This window comes from Gossypium arboreum, chromosome 5, assembly GCF_025698485.1.
Source record: "Gossypium arboreum isolate Shixiya-1 chromosome 5, ASM2569848v2, whole genome shotgun sequence".
NCBI classification, from domain to species: domain Eukaryota; kingdom Viridiplantae; phylum Streptophyta; class Magnoliopsida; order Malvales; family Malvaceae; genus Gossypium; species Gossypium arboreum.
The window spans coordinates 12742770-12760057 of record NC_069074.1 but is presented as its reverse complement, the minus strand read 5'-3'; the positions used below and the strand labels follow the sequence as shown (position 1 = coordinate 12760057).

Sequence of the window (17288 nt, the reverse complement as noted above, 5' to 3'; positions counted from 1 at the left end):
AAATTCCATAGTACATGAGTGCCTACTGAATTGCTTCCTTGTAGTTGCAGTACATTGTATTTTTCCTGCATCCCTAACACCCAACAACTCAATTTTTTTTAGTTGTTTGTAAATTTTATCACTGTCTTCTTAGTGTTAAACACTTTGCATCACAACTGTAGGTGGGAGCACATTCGGATTGAAAGAAAAAAGACCCAAATTTAGGAGATGGTAAAAGATGAGATTGAGGGAGACAGAAGATGAGAAAGGAGAGAAGAACAAGGAAAGAAAAGAAGAAGCATAAGAAGACAGAGATTGAGGGAGAAGAAGATGAAGAGAAAGATGAAAAGAAAAAAAAGAAGAAAGAAATAAAGAAAGTCCAATCACCTTTTCTTTTCTTTTCGACCTTTTTGACTATTTGTCCAACGTGACAAGTTAACTGGTCAAGTCAGTTATTCTCTTGAGCATGTGACAAAAAAATATTAATAAGCGACTAATTTATTACTTTTCAATAATATTAGTGATTACTTCGTTATTTTTTTAAAATTGAGTGATTAAAATGAAACTCAAATTACTGTTGGTGAGTCACTGTTAGTGTAATTTATCTTATATTTATTTGTAAATATAAAGCCAATCAAAAGCCTGCACGCTTGAAAGTTGACCCTGAAATATCTCCCGATAATGTGCCACCCTTGCTTACGTTGAGGCGCCAAAACAATTGTGTCCAGTCTCCCCCCAAATTATCTATCCGCAGCAAAAAAAGCTTCCACCTTGTTTGCAATCAAAGCGTCCAGCAGCGTCAAAGCTTCAGTTAACTACGTTAAACTTAAGCTATTTCTTCTGCTTTTCAATACCTTTTTCTTTTGTAAATTTTTCGTTTCAATTCGAGAAATTTTGTCGAAATTTCATCTTGGAAGTGAAGATGTTGAATTGATATCTTTTGGGTAATCTGTCTGGTCAATCTAATGGGAAGCTCTGTGATAGTCGACGTCCCATCGTCGCGCAATGATCAGACGGCGGAGAAGGAAGGCGGTGATTGCGATGGGTTGAATATCGAAACCTGTCTTTTAGATCTGAATCGGCAATGTCAGGGCCTAGGGCACGAGGTATCTCGATTGAACCGTTACAATTTAGAAAACAAAGATAAATTGATGTCTTTAAAGAGTAGGATTGAAGCATTTAACCAACGTGAAGTTCAATTAACTCGTGAAATTGAACAACTTGAACGGAAAGTTCTAATGTCGATGCTTCAGAAAGGGTTCAACGATGATGAACTGGAGAAATTCGGGGAAGTGAAAGAAATCAAAGGATGCGAGGTTTTGAAAGAGAAGAAATTGGAACAAGAGTTTTTGGATTTAGTGCTAGAAATAGGGAAAATTAACGATAAATTTAAAGAAATCGGGATCGGAATTGAAGAAACCGAGAAATGTGAAAAAACCGAGGATTCTAAAGATCTAGACTCTGATCTTGCGGGTCAGCTCCTAAATCTGAGTCAACGAGTTTCGGATAAGAAAGAAAGTATGGAGAAGCTTGAAAATATGGGTAATGCGGTGGATAACGTGGAGTGGAGTGATGGTGATCCTGAAAACGAAATAAAAAATGGCAATGTGAGTGACGATGGTGAAGAAGAAGAGATTGGAGCGCGAGAACTGTGCAAGGAAATTGAAATCTTGGAGGCGATGTTGGAGAGGGGAAGTTTTGAGTTGCTTGATCTGAAGACTGCGATGGAAGAAATCGAGGCCTTAAAAGGGTCAGAGAAGATGACAAGCGAGATGGAAGAGTTGGAATCTGGCTTGTGGGAGCTGAAGAGAGCTATTGCCGAGTTGAAAGGCAAGAAGAGCAAGGAGCTTAAGTGTTGGGTCACGAAAGAGGAAGGGAATCTCAATTGGGGTTCAATTATTGCCTCAGTTGGAGCCGCTGTTGTAGCTGTTGCTGCCATGGTTTTCGTGGGGCGCGCAACGGGCGTGAAGTTTACAGCAGAGAGGGGAAACAAGCATAGAACCGGTTAGACTCTCTCACAATATTAAGCTTCTTTTCTTGTACCGAGTTTATGGCCATGTAGTAGAGAATCGGGTTGTAAATTCAGGTGACCTTTTGCATTTAGTCATGCCATTTATTCATTGCTACGGTTTGGATCCTTGCAATTCTAAGTGATCAAATTGAAACCAATGCTGATTTGCAATTAAGCTCACCAATAAACATCCTTAAAGCTATAACGGGTAAATTGCTCGGGGAGAAATTCGTTTTTAGATAACTTAATATAGGGTTTTGTTTTATAGAGATTAGTCCAAAAGTTCTATTTTTCAATTGAAGGTAGGGTCTTAAGAATCACAAGGATTAAACCCAAACAAACCAAACTTGCATGCAAATTCGCACAAATGCATAACGTGTGCTTATAGGTATGAGAATATCATGAAACATAGGTTGTAATTGTAGTCATAAATCCCGTGATACAAACAAAATCCAGGTTGAGAAAGTTATTGCCACATCTAAAGCAACAAAATTACCAAAAATTTATAAGAAACGCAAACAAAGCTCAAAGATAAACATAAAAGACAAGCTTAATCTCATTCATCTTCTTGGCTGCGCAGCCTAGCAAGCTTGTTCGTAACAACAACATCAAGCTGGGCTGCCCGTTCCACAATCTCCTTTCTCTTCTTTGTTGAAACATCATGGGCAATCTCGGCACAATATGTCCTGTCGAGTAACAAAAATCAATTAGGAAAAACAAACATAAATGATATATAATAGACAATTAATGATATAAAATACAATATGTATAGATTACCTGTTGTGCATCATTAACAGTTCAAGCTCTCCAACATTGTGCACGACAAACTTCTTAAAGCCATTTGGAAGATAGTGTCGGGTCTTCTTGTCTGAACCATAGCCAATATTGGGCATCAAAGTACATCCCTTGAACTTTCTTCTGACACGAGAATCAATACCCTTTGGTCTACGCCAGTTTGTCTGTATAAGAACAAAAACGTGTTTCACACTAAAAAAACATAAGGGTTTGAAGGAAGAAATAAAAGCAGATCAATGTGAGCAGGGATTTAGTAACAGCAAGCTTGTATGATAAAAAGAAGCTAACTGTGTCGCAAGACCTGTTCCAAATTTTATATCTGCCCTAAAAACGAAATGTCCAGCTATGCATACAAAAAAACTGGACATCAGATACCACGGGCAACAGGCTTCAAGAGAAATTTCCTCAAAGAGAATAAAAATAAATTGAAATTAAGCATGGTTAGCTTAGAATAAGTAACATATTTAACAAATGTCTAGTGATTTTCTGAAAAAAAAGACCTACAATCTCAGCCGAAAGATGGTGATTATTTATATAATCATCACTGATAAATCAGGTTAATGATTTTTTTTCATCATGGATCGCAGGGAAATGACAAACTAAAAATTACAAAAGCCAAAATCAACTAAAACCGACCTAAATTTTGAAAATTTATATATGCAAAAAGAGATCAGATGGTAGTGCATGTTGGTATTCATCATTCAAATACAGAAATGATGGATATATATCATCACACCCCCTCGCATATTTTAAAACAAATCAAGCCTTACAAAAAAAAAAAAAACTTAAAACTGCAGCAGAAAGAATGATAAATAAATGGATCAGATTAAAAGTCGATTGATATCACCATCTTCCATCAATAGATGGAAGTATGACTGGGTGTCAAACAACAATCATCACATCCCCTTGCAAAATGAAAAATTAAAAACAACCCGAAGAATGATAAAAGGAAATAAACAAGACCCGTTTTAATAAATAGATCAATTAGTCGACTGACACTGACTCCGCAGTTTGCAACTCAGAGTTCCTGTCAAAGATCCATCTTTCTAAGCACATTAACCCAAATTCAATTTAACCCCCACGAATACATGTTCTAGATCGAACTTCCGCAAACAGGTAAAAGCTGCTAAATACGAACGGAAAAATAAAATCAAATCAGAAAACTCGGAATATACCTTAACGGAGATTTTGCGGTCGCTCTGAGGTCTCTTGAACTTCTTGACCCTCTTCTTCACGATTTTCTTACTTAGAAGCGGCACCGCCATTTCTTCTTTTCCTCCTTACCTCTATCATTACCATAGACCAAAAAAGATATTTAAATTGCATGGAATAATTTACAAAATATCTGAAGAACCCCCACAAAGGGTAAAATAATTTGCGAAATAACTGATGAACTCCAACAAATAATGGAGGAGTGTTGAGATGTTTACCCGAAAATTAGGGTTTTCGGTCGACCTTCCCAGATTTGCTGCCATGGAGTTGCGGCAGATAATATATACAAGTTTTTCAGAGTGAAGGCTCTTAGGGTTTGTGTATTTTGGGTTTTGACCCATTTTTTAATTCCTCAATTGGGTTAAGGCTTTCGGGTCCTATTTTTTGCCCAATTTGTTTGGGCTTTCCAATTTTCATTCTAAAATAATAAAATTCAAAAATTATGGTCTTTGACTTTGGGGTGCATTGTTAACGTACAAGTAATCTGTAATTAGCCGGATCAAAATTTTATAATAATTTTATTTTTAATTTTCCCCTTTGAACACAGTTTAATTTTCAAATTTCTATTTACAGAAGTGCCTACATACTTTGACAAAAATAATAAGGTAAGTGATTAAAGTTTTGTATTGAAATATTAAAATTTAGAATTTGAGTTTTGACTATTATATTTTGAGGCTTGGAACCAAATCAACGATTATGACAAAAATAATTAACTATTGCTTGGTGACATTAATTAAACATAATATTAAATATAAAAATTTAATTAAATAAGGAATTTTACTAGTATTATTTTTTGTTTTTATTTAAATACTTTTTAAAAATATTATTATTTTGTGTGTGGAATTTGTTTCTCATAAATTTCCAATACAATGCTTTCTCAAACCCTTTAAGGTTACGACTAACAAAATCAACATTAGACATTGACTATAAAGTTTCTTATGGTGCTTCTTTAATAGAACAAGCTTCTAAAGCCTCGAAAAAATTGGTGAGAACTAGCGAATTTTCATAAATGAAAGCATGAGTGTTAAAATGCCTAAAATAATATTGTTGAGAATATTTATTTTTTTATCAATAAAAGAACAAACAAAGGGAAGATAAATTTTAATTTCCCCCACTTTATATATTTAGTTCCAAATAAAAGAAAAAAAATGTTTTTTTTTTAATCTAGAGGAAAACTAAAATTTCATCTTCTATATATTAGATCGATGAGAACAATTTCACATAGCATTTTAAATTTTTCATACCCATACTTTAATTTATAAATAAAACAAACATTTACTATTTTTAAGGAGATATTCCACTTAAAAATATCAAGAAAATGTTGCATTATATATAAATTTATACTACTATTTAATGCCGACCTTTTACAACACGCATCAAATATTTTCTACATTATTAATGTACTGATTAAATAATCTTTTATTTTTATATTATATAAAATATTAAATTTCAATTTTAGTTTTTATATTCTGCTTGAAGAGATTTCAATTTTTACCTTTTTATATAATTTGATATCTCAACGTTTATAATGCTATTAATTAATCTAAATATTTTATTTTAGTTAAAATATTGGTGGGAATTTTAAGAATTATCAACATTGTTAAATTTTTTATTAAATTTAGGTTTATTATGATATTATTTTTGTCAAATGGTTGTGAATTGAGTAAATTTAGGTCTATAATTTAATAATTTTTTAATAATATTAATAATTAGATTTAAGATTTTAAATTAAAAAATAGAGGGTTTCAATTCTTATATTCTAAAAAGAAAAAAATTTATTAAAATAAAAGTAAATAGAATAAATAATAAATATATAAATAATACAAAAGCTTCGAAGTATATTATAATTTTTAAATTTAAAATCTATAATGAGAAATATATATTTTAGTATATTTGAATAAGAAAACCTAATTTTTCATTGCAAATTGACTCGAAGCATTATGACGTCATCATCCTCATTCCCCACATTCCTTACAACTTCAATTCAATGATAATTCTGTAATTTAATCTCAAACTCGAGTTCAAAGGTCAGGTTCAACAACTCTATCCACCCCACGTATACTAAATTAGTAAGCTATTTGAGTATTTTTTTAGCATTTTCCTTGTATAAAAAAGAAAGAAAGGTGTTTATGGATTCCAAAAACACATTTAAATACAGTTAAATCCCCCTTTTTTTAAGTTCACAACACAGTTCCTCTTTCTCTCTCCCTCTCTCTCAATCATTCTCTGCTCTTTTTAACTCCATTCGTCCAATCATCATCATTTCTCTTTTTCAATTTATTAGAAGTTAAAAAATCCCATTAAAAGTCTTTTAGAGTGAGAAGATCTTCACGTCACTCTGTTTTTGTATGTGATGATCGTGGCAGATATATGTTTTTTCTTTCACTGAAAATCGGTTAATTCCTTTCCCAATTTGGCTGTAGTTACTCAAACATTCAGGTAATCTTCTCTCTTATCTATTCACTCTTCTGGTGGATTTTTTATTATTATATTTGAATTTTAGAAGTACGGTTGAATTTACTGTTTGGTGGGCTTTTTCATTATTTCATTTAATTTTAATGTACTGATATCATTATTGGGTCAATGCGAACCCAGGGTTAACTTTTTTTCTTTTCTTTTTTGAGCAAGTGAGTTGAGTTTTCGTGTTTTAGTAACTTTTATAACAAGTTTTCTGTGTATTGCTTGGTTTTTGATTTTTTAATCAAAAGTTATTGCTTATTTAATAATAATATTTGGGTTTTTTTTTGGGTTTTTTTGTTAATTCTAATTGTGCCGATTTTTTTTTTTTGTTTGTTTCTTTGATAGAGTTGGTATGTCTTTTAGATAGTTATAAATTTGGAATTGATATTTAGGTGTAATGATTTATGAAAATAGTTGGAAAATGTTACAGTTTTGAATTTTACTGGAACTTGATTTCCGATTTGAAGTCTTGCAAATTGCAACATATTTAGGTATAAAGCTTTGGATTTTACTTTATATTATTTATGCCATTGTATACCCTGTCACGGTGTGAGTTCATTATGCAGGTCTTTATTCTGTACTTTTTCATGTTCCTCTCAGAATAATTTTGAGCTTTTGTGTTTCTTGCTGTTCTTGGTGGTATACTATTTCCTTGTTCTTGGCAGAAAAAGGCAATGCTATGAAGCCGTCTGACGACCATTCAGCTTCAGGTAAATTTCTCAATTGTTCATTTTATGCTGTTATTCCGCGAAGTTTATATTCTCATTTGACGGTCTTGTTAATCATGGTGTAGATCATACTAAGATTCCAGGGGCAAATGAATCTAAGACAGTGGGAAGTGCATGGGGAATTTTTTCTGGTTCTGACATCCACCATGCCCCAAGTGATGCTACCCTTTTCTCTAGTTCATTGCCTGTTTTTCCACATGAGAAGTGTAAGTGTCATCTGTTCTTCAAAGACTATCTAATGTATTAAGAAAGTCTGACCTGATTTTGATTCTGCTCAGTGAACTTAAATGATACGGATCAGAGTTACCAATCTCTTGATGTTATCACATCTGATCTAAATAATCTCCATCAAGATGTGGAGGGCAATGCACCTCTTGGAGACATCAAAGCTAATGCACTTGGAAACTTGCTTCCTGATGATGAGAATGAACTTTTAGCAGGCATAATTGATGACTTTGACTTAAATGGGTTGCCTAGTTCAGTTGAAGATTTGGAGGAGTGTGATCTTTTTGGTAGTGGAGGCGGCATGGAACTGGAAGTTGATCCACAAGAGAGTCTGACCATTGGCATGGCAAAAGTGAGTCTTGCTGATGCTGTTGTTGGAAATAGCGTACCCCATTATAGTCTTCCAAATGGTGTTGGAACCATTGCTGGGGAACATCCATATGGGGAACATCCTTCAAGGACATTATTTGTTCGGAACATAAATAGCAATGTCGAGGATTCAGAACTACGAGCTCTTTTTGAGGTAATTGAATCTTAAAATTCTTCTGATGATATGACCTTAGGGCTGCTAGTAAAATTGTATCCTGCTTTTCTAAACATTTACATTATATTGTTTCCTTTTTGACATATGCATTGCTAGAAAGAATACATTACCTTTAGAACCAAAAATGTAGGTTTTAGATGCTGCGAGTGCTTATGTAATACCTTCCAGTTTTCGAGCTAAAAGTATTGCATGTATTTTAGAGTTAAACACGTCCCTTTAAATTCTGAAGTGTGAGTTTGAATTGTTGGACTGCTGTTGTTGACCCAAACCTGTTGTTTCTTAGCTCCTATGAGGGTTTGAGAACTAATTCAAGTTACTTCCTATCTTTCTAATCTGAGTGCTATAATATTTCCCCTTTTTTGCAGCAATATGGTGATATTAGAACTCTGTACACTGCATGTAAACACCGAGGCTTTGTGATGATATCCTATTATGACATTCGTGCTGCTCGAACAGCTATGCGTGCATTACAGAACAAGCCATTAAGGCGGAGAAAACTTGACATTCACTTCTCAATTCCTAAGGTCTAGAGCATTTTTTTAATCCCAATAATTTGTTTTATCAAATTGTTTTTGTTAATAACCGCCTCTCCATTTTACTTTTTTCTCCTAACCCTCACCAGGATAATCCATCAGAGAAGGATATTAATCAAGGAACTTTGGTAGTTTTTAATTTGGACCCATCAGTTTCAAATGAAGATCTTCTTCAAATATTTGGGGTTTATGGCGAGGTTAAAGAGGTGATGCTTTTTCCTTATTCAAAATATTTTCCTTGCTTCTAACCTGAGGCTGCATGTTTAACCTTTCTGCAATGCTTTATTCATTGTGAAAAAGCAGATAAGGGAAACGCCACACAAGCGACACCATAAGTTCATTGAGTTTTATGATGTTAGAGCTGCAGAACAAGCTCTTAAGTCACTTAATAGAAGTGACATAGCTGGTAAACGAATTAAGCTTGAACCTAGTCGCCCTGGAGGAGCTCGTCGCAGGTGGGTGTATCTTAGGCTTTATTCTTCTATTAATACTAATATATAAAAATTTTCATATTTATTTATTTGATAATCATGTTTTCCATTTGAAATAAGTTCGTTGTCATTATGTTGGCACTATGAGAGCATTGGAGTGTGCATTTTGTCTGAGTGTAACCTGATAGTGTCTTCTATTCATTCTTCTGGCACTTGGGCAAGAGAGCAAATCAGTTTCTGCATGTGTGCAATTTTGCTACAGTGTTAAATTTTTACATGTATGCATTGGTTGTAATTGGATGAGGTAAATTACTTGGATTATAAATTTAGGCCATCAAAGGGAACCAAAACAATGGGAACTACTTTAGTTATGGCCTTGCAGGAGTGTGGTTACCTGGATCTTTAATCTTAGCTGCATCATGCTTGATCAACACTCTTTCTATTCAAATTTGCTTGTTTGATTCCTTTCTTTGTTTTTTTTGGAAGTATGGCAATGATAAATTTTTATTTATCATCTTTTTCAACTTCTAGCTTGATGCTGCAACTAAGTCAAGAGCTTGAACAAGAAGAGTCTTGGGGTTTTAGACATCAAGTTGGTTCCCCAATAGCTAATTCTCCTCCAGGTAAGGCTATTTTACAGTCCTATGGACATTACAGTTTGATTGTGTTTTGACTGAGGATGTTGCAATATTCCTGACAGGTGGCTGGGCACAGTTTAACAGTCCTATGGAACATAGCCCTATGCATTCTCTTAGTAAGTCCCCTGTTTTCAGGACCATGAGCTCAGCACCCAGTAACCATTTACCTGGTCTGGCTTCTATTCTGCTCCCTCAAGGGTCAAATTCCATAAAAGTTGCACCTATTGGCAGGGACCTAGGGAGGGGTGGTCATGTAGATTATTCATTTACCAGTACAAATTCAACCCATGAAACTGGATTCCAACTTTCCCATTCATTGCCAGAGCCAAAGTTGAGCCAATATCATGGAACAATAACTACTTTTGGTCCTTCAAATGGTTCCAGTATGGAAACATTATCTGGGTCACAGTTCCTTTGGGGAAATTCAAATTCATATACAGATCAAACCAACCCATCAGTCTGGCCAAAGTCATCTATGGGACATCCGTTTTCATCCAATGGAAAGGGACATGGCTTTCCATACTCAGGTCAGCAAGTGTCTTTCTCAGGCTCATCCCCCCACTATGGTCATCATCACATTGGGTCTGCTCCATCTGGTGTTCCTCTTGGAAGACACTTTGGTTTCTTCCCCAAATCATCAGATACTTCTCTCACGAACCCTGCTGCCTTTGGAGGCCTAGGTGTAGGCCAGAATAATGGAGGTTTTATGGTTAATAGGGGTTCCCGTGCTGCTACGAGTTCAGGTATTAGCATTCCATGGAACGTGTCTGAGAATAGTTCAAGTATGAGAATGATGTCTTTACCTAGGTTAAGTCCTGTATTTTTGGGCAATGGCCCTTTCCAAGGACTACATAATAGTATGGAGGGATTGGCTGAGAATGGACGGAGCAGACAAGTTGAAAATAATGGGAACCAGCTTGATAACAAAAAGCAGTTTCAGCTGGACTTGGACAAAATTGTTAGTGGCGAAGATATTCGGACAACCCTAATGATAAAAAACATTCCAAATAAGTCAGTCCATCCTCTTTACTCTTCTGGTTCATGAATATTAAATGGCTATTTATATGTTTGAAATACTGATGTGGTAACTTGAAAATTTCTATTCCATAATGATCCTCAGATATACCTCAAAGATGTTGCTGGCAGCCATTGATGAAAATCACCAAGGAACTTATGATTTTCTCTATTTGCCCATTGATTTTAAGGTAATACTTTGATGTTGTGATAGGCAGTTTAGGCTGTCTTTATTAATTGCATGAAAAAAAATCAATTGCAACTAATAAATATTCCCATTTGCGGTGCAGAATAAGTGCAATGTGGGCTATGCCTTCATCAATATGCTCTCTCCTTCACACATTATTCCATTTTATGAGGTTATTTTTTTAGCTTATATGATAGGTGTGCCTAGGACTGTTTGGATATGATAGGTTTGCTTAGGTCTGTTTGGATTTAATGTATTCTCTCAATTAGAAAATTTGTGCTTACAATTGAAGAGAAGGGCGAGCTTCTTACTGAAGACTCAGAATGTTTTCTTTGGATTCATTTATTTTAGCAATCTTATGCAGGCATTTAATGGAAAGAAATGGGAGAAGTTTAATAGTGAGAAAGTTGCTTCTTTGGCATATGCTCGAATCCAGGGAAAGGTGGCTCTTGTTGCCCATTTCCAGAATTCAAGCTTGATGAATGAAGATAAACGCTGTCGCCCAATTCTCTTTCACTCAGAAGGCCCAGATAATGGTGATCAGGTAGCATTAATATTTGTTGTTCTTTCAGCTGTATTATAACCCACACGTTGAAATTTCTTTGGCATGCATTTCATTCGTAGTATTTCCATCAAGTGACCATTTTTTAATCTGCTCAACTAGCAGATGCTATCTTTTTCCATTCAAGACTAAGGGTGAGTTTAGATGGGCGGTGCGTTTATCTGCTGTTAGTGTAAAAATAGCGGTGTCGGTGAGATTAGATACTGTAGCGTGAGACAAAAAGTAAGCTAAACACATCGCACCGCACCGCCGCCCCAAACCCACCCTAAGGCTGGTTATATACATGATGCTTAATAATAACGATAATGGAGTTTTTGGTAGGGCATCACAGAGCATTTGCACTCCAGTTTGAATATTATCCGACAGCCAAATGGGTTGAATTCGGGTAATTCTTCAGGTGGTGCTAAAGACAAAGATGCTGATGTGGAGCCAGAAACTTTTTAACGGCTTATCAAGGAGATTGCCCTTGTACCAATTTCGTGAAGCGAGTGACCTTCTAACTTTTGCGTACATACTCAACTGTACAAACATAGGAAGAGTTGAACTCACTATAACAGGATGCAGTTTTTGTGTAGTCTTAGAGCATTTGGACTTTGGTCAAATGCTGTAGGAGCATGGTTGTTTATGCATTTGAGAAGATGCTATTGGGTTCTGCGTGATTATTTGGGTTCTTTTTTGTTTTTAGGTGATCTGGAGTTGGATATATATATATATATAATATTATGTAAAAAATGGATATATTTGCTATCAAGAGTTGAGGTTTTTGAGGGTTAAGATGTAACATAGTGCCATTTATAGGAAATTGTATAGTGCAAAAAGACATTTTGTTAGTCACGTATCTTAGTTTTCTATGAAATGGAAGTAAATGACAAAATTAGACTGTGCAGTGCATCCTCGTTGAAAGTATGTTCTACATCTCATACGTTAAAACTCTTATTTGACATTTATTTATTTTTACTAGAATTATATATATTTTAAATATATGAATTATATTTTGGATAATTAATTGATACATTGCTAGTGGAGTTTTTAAACTTCACAAATGAGTTGAGTGTGATAAGTGTCATATTTATTTATGTAATTAATTTTTATTTTTTATTACACTTTATAATACACTTGTTGAACTCTTAAACTATTGTGAAGTTTAAAAACTCTACTTAAAGTGTATCAAATAATTTTTCTTATATATTTTGTATTTATATTGATTAATTTTAAAATGTATGCCTAGAAATGATTTAAATAGTAATTTTATCATTACTTTTTGTTTAGCTTATTATAGTAGGTTTAAAGATGATTAACTTTAAAATTTATTTAGTCAATCATGATTTTAATTTTATCAAAAAAAGAATTAATGATAAATTTGGTCACTAATGTTTGTATATTTTTTAAAATAATTTTAATTGTATTTTTGAGCTTTTTTAGCCATCAATCTTTGTTCTTTTAACAAATTTAATGAATAAATTTAAGGTTTCAATCTTTCTTTTCTTTCAAAAAGTTTTAATTTTATATGTTTGTTTATTGAGAAGTTTTTCTACTGATTTAATTTTTTAGATAATTATGTTTATTTTTTAAATTAAGAGTTATTTTTAATTTAATGTATTATTTATTTATTTTATTATTTTTCATATGTAATTATCTTATTGGGTTATTTAAGTAATAGATATTATCTCATTAAAATATTCCACATATGATATTTTACATCATCCCTATTTCATTAAATTTTATAGAAAAATAGATTGAAAAAAAAAAGGTCGATGGTCAAAAATATTCAAAATACAATTAAGGTCATTTTAACAAAATATGCAAATATTAATGAATAAATTTGTGATCAAGCCAAAAAAAATTTATGGCTGTATTAAAGATGGTTGATGCTCATATTTTGAATGTTTTCAAAATGCAGGTAAAATATTACATTGCAATCAATCAATCATTATTAATTGTTTGAAGTGCAACTTGTTCTTTATCTGGAATCCGGTAACAATGCTCAACATGTCTTTTTCCACTTCTCTTCATACTTAAAAGAAAAGAGAACATATTATATACACACACACTCCCACACGCTTATTACCTCTCATACCAACATCGACGAAGTTGTGGTCCTTGTGGACAAGATGAATGGAAGAGACCCTGGTAAAAATCAAGATCGAAGCTATTTGGTACCCCATTCACACACTATCGTAGCACAGAGGTTAGCAGTTGCTCTGGTTTTATGCCCTTACGCTCTTTTTTTTTTTTTTTTTTCTCGTTCTAATCTCAAGATCTTTGAGGAAGTAACATTTGCTTTCCTGTGTTTTCAACTGGCTTCGACCCTCGAACGTGTCTTGGATAAGAGTAGAATTAAGAAGACCTTTATCGCGGTGAGCCATCCTACAACCACAGCAGAAAATAACCATTAATTATTACAAACCATCTTAGCATGCCATATGATACAAAACATATAAAACGAGAAAGAAAGTCGTCATTACTCGAAGTAATCTCTGATGGATTTAACATGGCATGGCAGAAATCCAGATTAACTAGTCATATTTAATTAAGGAATTCATCGTAATTGTGAAAATTTTGATTTCTTTTGATAACCATATCTGATCAGATCTACAAGTTTAGAGGGATAATCGAACTTATAACAGCTCTAATGGTGGGATCAGCTTATCAATGTTAAAACGGCAATGAATTGCTCCTTTAAAACAAACTTTAATCAATATATAATTCAAACCATCTTACTTGTACAACTTTTAAAATAATCAGTTTCTTTCAAATTTCAATTTTATTACCCTTTTGTTAATCAATTTAAAATTATAAACCAATCAAAATTCAAATCAAGTATTTAAATCATTTTATAATTATAAAAATATTACGTTTAGACTTTATTTTATTTATAATCAATTTAAAATTAATATAAAATAATAATAAACAAAAGAATTTAATGCTTTTAATTTACTTAAATAAGGAAGTTTTGTTCTATGACTACCTCTTTTTAATTTGTATCCAAATCTCCAAATCATTAAACACAGCTATTGATAAGTTTTGAAATCATAAGTTCAAAAATCAAAAGCTTTAAAAGAAGATTTTGAAGACTAGAAATTTTATTCAAAATTCAAAGAAATCTTTGAAAAACTCAATTTTTTTTTTTAAAGAACGTTAATTCAATTCTAAAATCAAGTTTTAAATGCTATTGAATTAAAATTTTTTTAAACCGATTGCATCAACACAAAGGAGACACAAAAGAGAAAAAATTTAACTCTCGACTCTTAAAGTCACCTTTGAATCAATTTTCAAACAATCAACTCTCCAAACTCTTATAAATAATATTACTTATTTGTTTCAAAATTTTCAGGTGTTATTTTCACAAACTTTGTTTAAGAGCTTTTAATAGGTAATAATTTATGATTATAATTACAGTTAATAATAAATAATAATAACCCAATTTTATTTTTGCTGCTTGAGAAAAAAATTGTAAATAAAGAGGTCCGACATTTTTAGCTTAATGTTTTCTTGGATTTACTTGATTTATATATATATATATATATATATATATATTCCTTTTCTTTTCTTGTTATTTAAATTGAATGTGTGGTTGAAAATTAATTCGGTGTTTTTCCATTATTCAGTGCCCTATGCTTATGATGTTGGGTTGATTGTGAACAGTCATGAGGAATATGTTGGTACCTTTTTCAGGCTTTGGACATCGTTGCTGAGGAACTAAAGTTCTTCTTCCAGCCGCTGCTGCCCCCTCGTCTTTATTTGCTTTGATTCTTGATTTCTTTCACTTTCATGCTGATTCCTTTACATGATGATGAGTTTTGTCTGAGATTAAACCCTATTTATAGTAAAAAACATGAATGTAATCTTTCAAATATATTAAATAAAATTTAAAAAATACGATAAATTTAACTTTTTTATTTTTACCTTTAGGAATGTTGAATCTAAAAATCGAGAAAACACCTGAAAAAAAGAAACATATTTTCTAAATAAGCAATCCATTGATCATTACTCCTTTTCACAGCCAAAAGAAAAGACGAATACTAGAACTGAAACTGAAACCCAAGTCATGGTTGATAATACTCATACAATAAGACAACTTATCGGAACCACTTTGCATTGTATGATCAGTTTGATTCTTGACAAATTTTTTTCCAGCTTACAGAGTTGGAAGAATCCAAAAGACAAATCTGTGAAATTAGAGAAAAATACAAAGAATCATGTTTGATTCTAATATAATAAATGTATTATTGTCATCTCATATCGTAAGTCATCATGTCAATTTAAATTTCCCATGCACAATTCATATTATTTGAATAACTAAAATTGTTTTCATATTATTTCTGTAAACAATTTTTTTCCATATTATTTCCAAAAAGAAAAACCCAAATTCTCAGTAGTTTGGGTCCCCTCCAGATTGTCCAAACAGAGTAATGCAGATCAAAGAACTAAGTGCTGGCACCCTCAATTATTGCCTAAATTTTTATTTTTACTTTTTTCTTTTTTTTTTACATTTTGACCCTGTTCGAATTTTTATGTAATGTTCGGTGTTTTCTCATATCATAATTTCAATGGAATATGATTGCTAATAATAAGATTATCAAGAATGCTACTTTGCAACATTTAGTTACATTATCATGTTTGATTAACTAATTACTTTTTCTAGAAATATAATGATAATCTATGAATTTACTCTTCCTAAATAAAAGATGACATTCACGTATTCAATTTTTACAATAAACTTTATTCTTAACAACTATTTGAGTTAAATATTTGATAATTAAACTTAATTTATTATTCTTAAATTTTTATTTTAATTTATAATTTTAATTCTATAAAAATATAATTTTAAACCCTAAACCGTAAAACCTAAAACCCTAAACCCTAAGTAAAATTGTTTCAAATTTGTCATGCATATATATTTTTAAAAATAATAAGGAAATTATTTGGTACATTGTACTAGAGTTTTAGACCCATAAGTAGGGTGAGAGGGTTAACCAAGATCCTATAAATGTATAATAAAATATTAAAATTAAATATTTAGAAAAGAGATACTTAGTAAAATTTTCAAGGCTGTTTGTCAAATAAAAAAGTTTATTGTTAGTGTACCAAATACTAACTCATATAATAATACTTATATAAAATCATTGATGTATAAAACTTGTTTTGAAATAAATTTTAAAAATTTAAAATTTCATTTTATTTTACCTAAAGCTAATCCATAAGAATATAAAAATAATAATTGATTCCAAGTATTGTTCTAAGCAAAATTATAAATAATTAAATCATAGGAATGGAAATCATAGGCACTCTCTAACCCACAATTCTCACACAACTTAAATGGAACAATCCTATCTATTTTCTACAAAAATAATAAGCATTTCATACAAATACAAGCTAAATCAAATTTATAGCTGAGAAAAATAAAGAAAAAAAACTTGTGAAGAATTTGAAGTAATAGAGAAAATCAAGTAGAAAGAAGAAGAGAGAAGCAATAGCTCATTCTTCTTCTTCCTTTTACATTTATTAAAAGACTGATACTTTAAACCAATATAAAATAAGATTAATTTCAGATAATATTTTTTTTAACTTTCGAATCTACATGAGAAAGAAACATTCTTATATTTATCATGAGAATCATATTATCATGTTCATGGAAAATAACTCTTCAAAGAAAGAAAATAAATTTTGATTTTAAAATGTGATTAAATTATCAAAAAGTAACTATTTTTCTATATACCAAATGCAACCTTAATATACAATTTATGTTTTCAAGCAACTGTGCCATAACATAAGAGAGAGAGAAAAAAAGAATTGTTTTCTGCCACAAAAAAGAAAAAAGAAAAAAGAAGAAGAAGAGAGAATTGTTTTCTATACTTTCGTTGTCCTGTTTATTCTCCACGTATATGCAAGTATAGATAATGTATAGCTCTTCCCAGAGGTCAGGGTAGCTATATGGCACTCTTCTTACAGTGAAGTAACCGCTGATT

At 32.0% G+C, this 17288-nt stretch overlaps 2 protein-coding genes, 2 long non-coding RNA genes and 3 other non-coding genes across 11 annotated transcripts; 2 read left to right on the top strand and 5 right to left on the bottom strand.

Moving 5' to 3' along the window:
- Positions 1–2387: 2387 nt before the first annotated feature.
- On the bottom strand, positions 2388–4355 carry LOC108453028 (60S ribosomal protein L32-1). The gene is made up of 4 exons (XM_017750908.2): positions 4216–4355; positions 3961–4071; positions 2768–2949; positions 2388–2676 (listed from the first exon to the last, which is right to left on the bottom strand). The coding sequence occupies exons 2-4, from the start codon at positions 4048–4050 to the stop codon at positions 2547–2549; spliced, it is 402 nt and encodes a 133-aa protein (XP_017606397.1). The 5' UTR covers positions 4051–4071; positions 4216–4355; the 3' UTR covers positions 2388–2546.
- On the bottom strand, positions 3287–3371 carry LOC128293618 (small nucleolar RNA Z196/R39/R59 family). The gene has a single exon (XR_008283798.1). It is a non-coding gene; the product is annotated as a small nucleolar RNA Z196/R39/R59 family (small nucleolar RNA).
- Positions 3450–3526, bottom strand: LOC128293617 (small nucleolar RNA Z195/SNORD33/SNORD32 family). Its single transcript, XR_008283797.1, has one exon. It is a non-coding gene; the product is annotated as a small nucleolar RNA Z195/SNORD33/SNORD32 family (small nucleolar RNA).
- On the bottom strand, positions 3604–3689 carry LOC128293643 (small nucleolar RNA U31b). The gene has a single exon (XR_008283823.1). It is a non-coding gene; the product is annotated as a small nucleolar RNA U31b (small nucleolar RNA).
- A 1587-nt stretch (positions 4356–5942) lies between the features above and the next one.
- Positions 5943–12193, top strand: LOC108453026 (protein MEI2-like 5). Of its 5 annotated transcripts, none has more exons than XM_053028582.1 (13): positions 5943–6436; positions 7058–7167; positions 7251–7391; positions 7668–7933; positions 8320–8478; positions 8577–8693; positions 8791–8942; positions 9450–9541; positions 9619–10567; positions 10677–10761; positions 10861–10929; positions 11122–11301; positions 11641–12193. In XM_053028582.1, exons 2-13 carry the CDS (start codon positions 7137–7139, stop codon positions 11761–11763), a joined length of 2364 nt encoding a protein of 787 aa, XP_052884542.1. In that variant the 5' UTR covers positions 5943–6436; positions 7058–7136; the 3' UTR covers positions 11764–12193. The 5 variants fall into 5 exon arrangements, with proteins under 5 accessions (XP_052884542.1, XP_052884543.1, XP_017606394.1 ...); XM_053028583.1 differs by having other exon boundaries at positions 5944–6436; positions 7123–7167; XM_017750905.2 differs by having other exon boundaries at positions 5945–6436; positions 7123–7167; positions 7464–7933.
- Positions 12194–13196: 1003 nt separating this feature from the next.
- LOC128293124 (uncharacterized) lies at positions 13197–13912 on the bottom strand. The gene is made up of 2 exons (XR_008283195.1): positions 13785–13912; positions 13197–13686 (listed from the first exon to the last, which is right to left on the bottom strand). It is a non-coding gene; the product is annotated as an uncharacterized LOC128293124 (long non-coding RNA).
- Positions 13223–15198, top strand: LOC128293125 (uncharacterized). The gene is made up of 3 exons (XR_008283197.1): positions 13223–13507; positions 13655–13676; positions 14928–15198. It is a non-coding gene; the product is annotated as an uncharacterized LOC128293125 (long non-coding RNA).
- The last annotated feature ends 2090 nt before the right edge of the window (positions 15199–17288 follow it).

Excerpts from the sequence above, each read along its gene's own strand:
- LOC108453028 (XM_017750908.2), bottom strand. The coding sequence starts at position 4,050 with ATGGCGGTGCCGCTTCTAAGTAAGAAAATCGTGAAGAAGAGGGTCAAG. Across the intron at positions 2,950-3,960 it reads ACCGCAAAATCTCCGTTAAG|ACAAACTGGCGTAGACCAAA; the intron begins GTATATTCCGAG and ends GTTCTTATACAG. Across the intron at positions 2,677-2,767 it reads CTGTTAATGATGCACAACAG|GACATATTGTGCCGAGATTG; the intron begins GTAATCTATACA and ends GTTACTCGACAG.
- LOC108453026 (XM_017750905.2), top strand. The coding sequence starts at position 7,137 with ATGAAGCCGTCTGACGACCATTCAGCTTCAG. Across the intron at positions 8,479-8,576 it reads TTCACTTCTCAATTCCTAAG|GATAATCCATCAGAGAAGGA; the intron begins GTCTAGAGCATT and ends AACCCTCACCAG. Across the intron at positions 8,694-8,790 it reads TTTATGGCGAGGTTAAAGAG|ATAAGGGAAACGCCACACAA; the intron begins GTGATGCTTTTT and ends GTGAAAAAGCAG.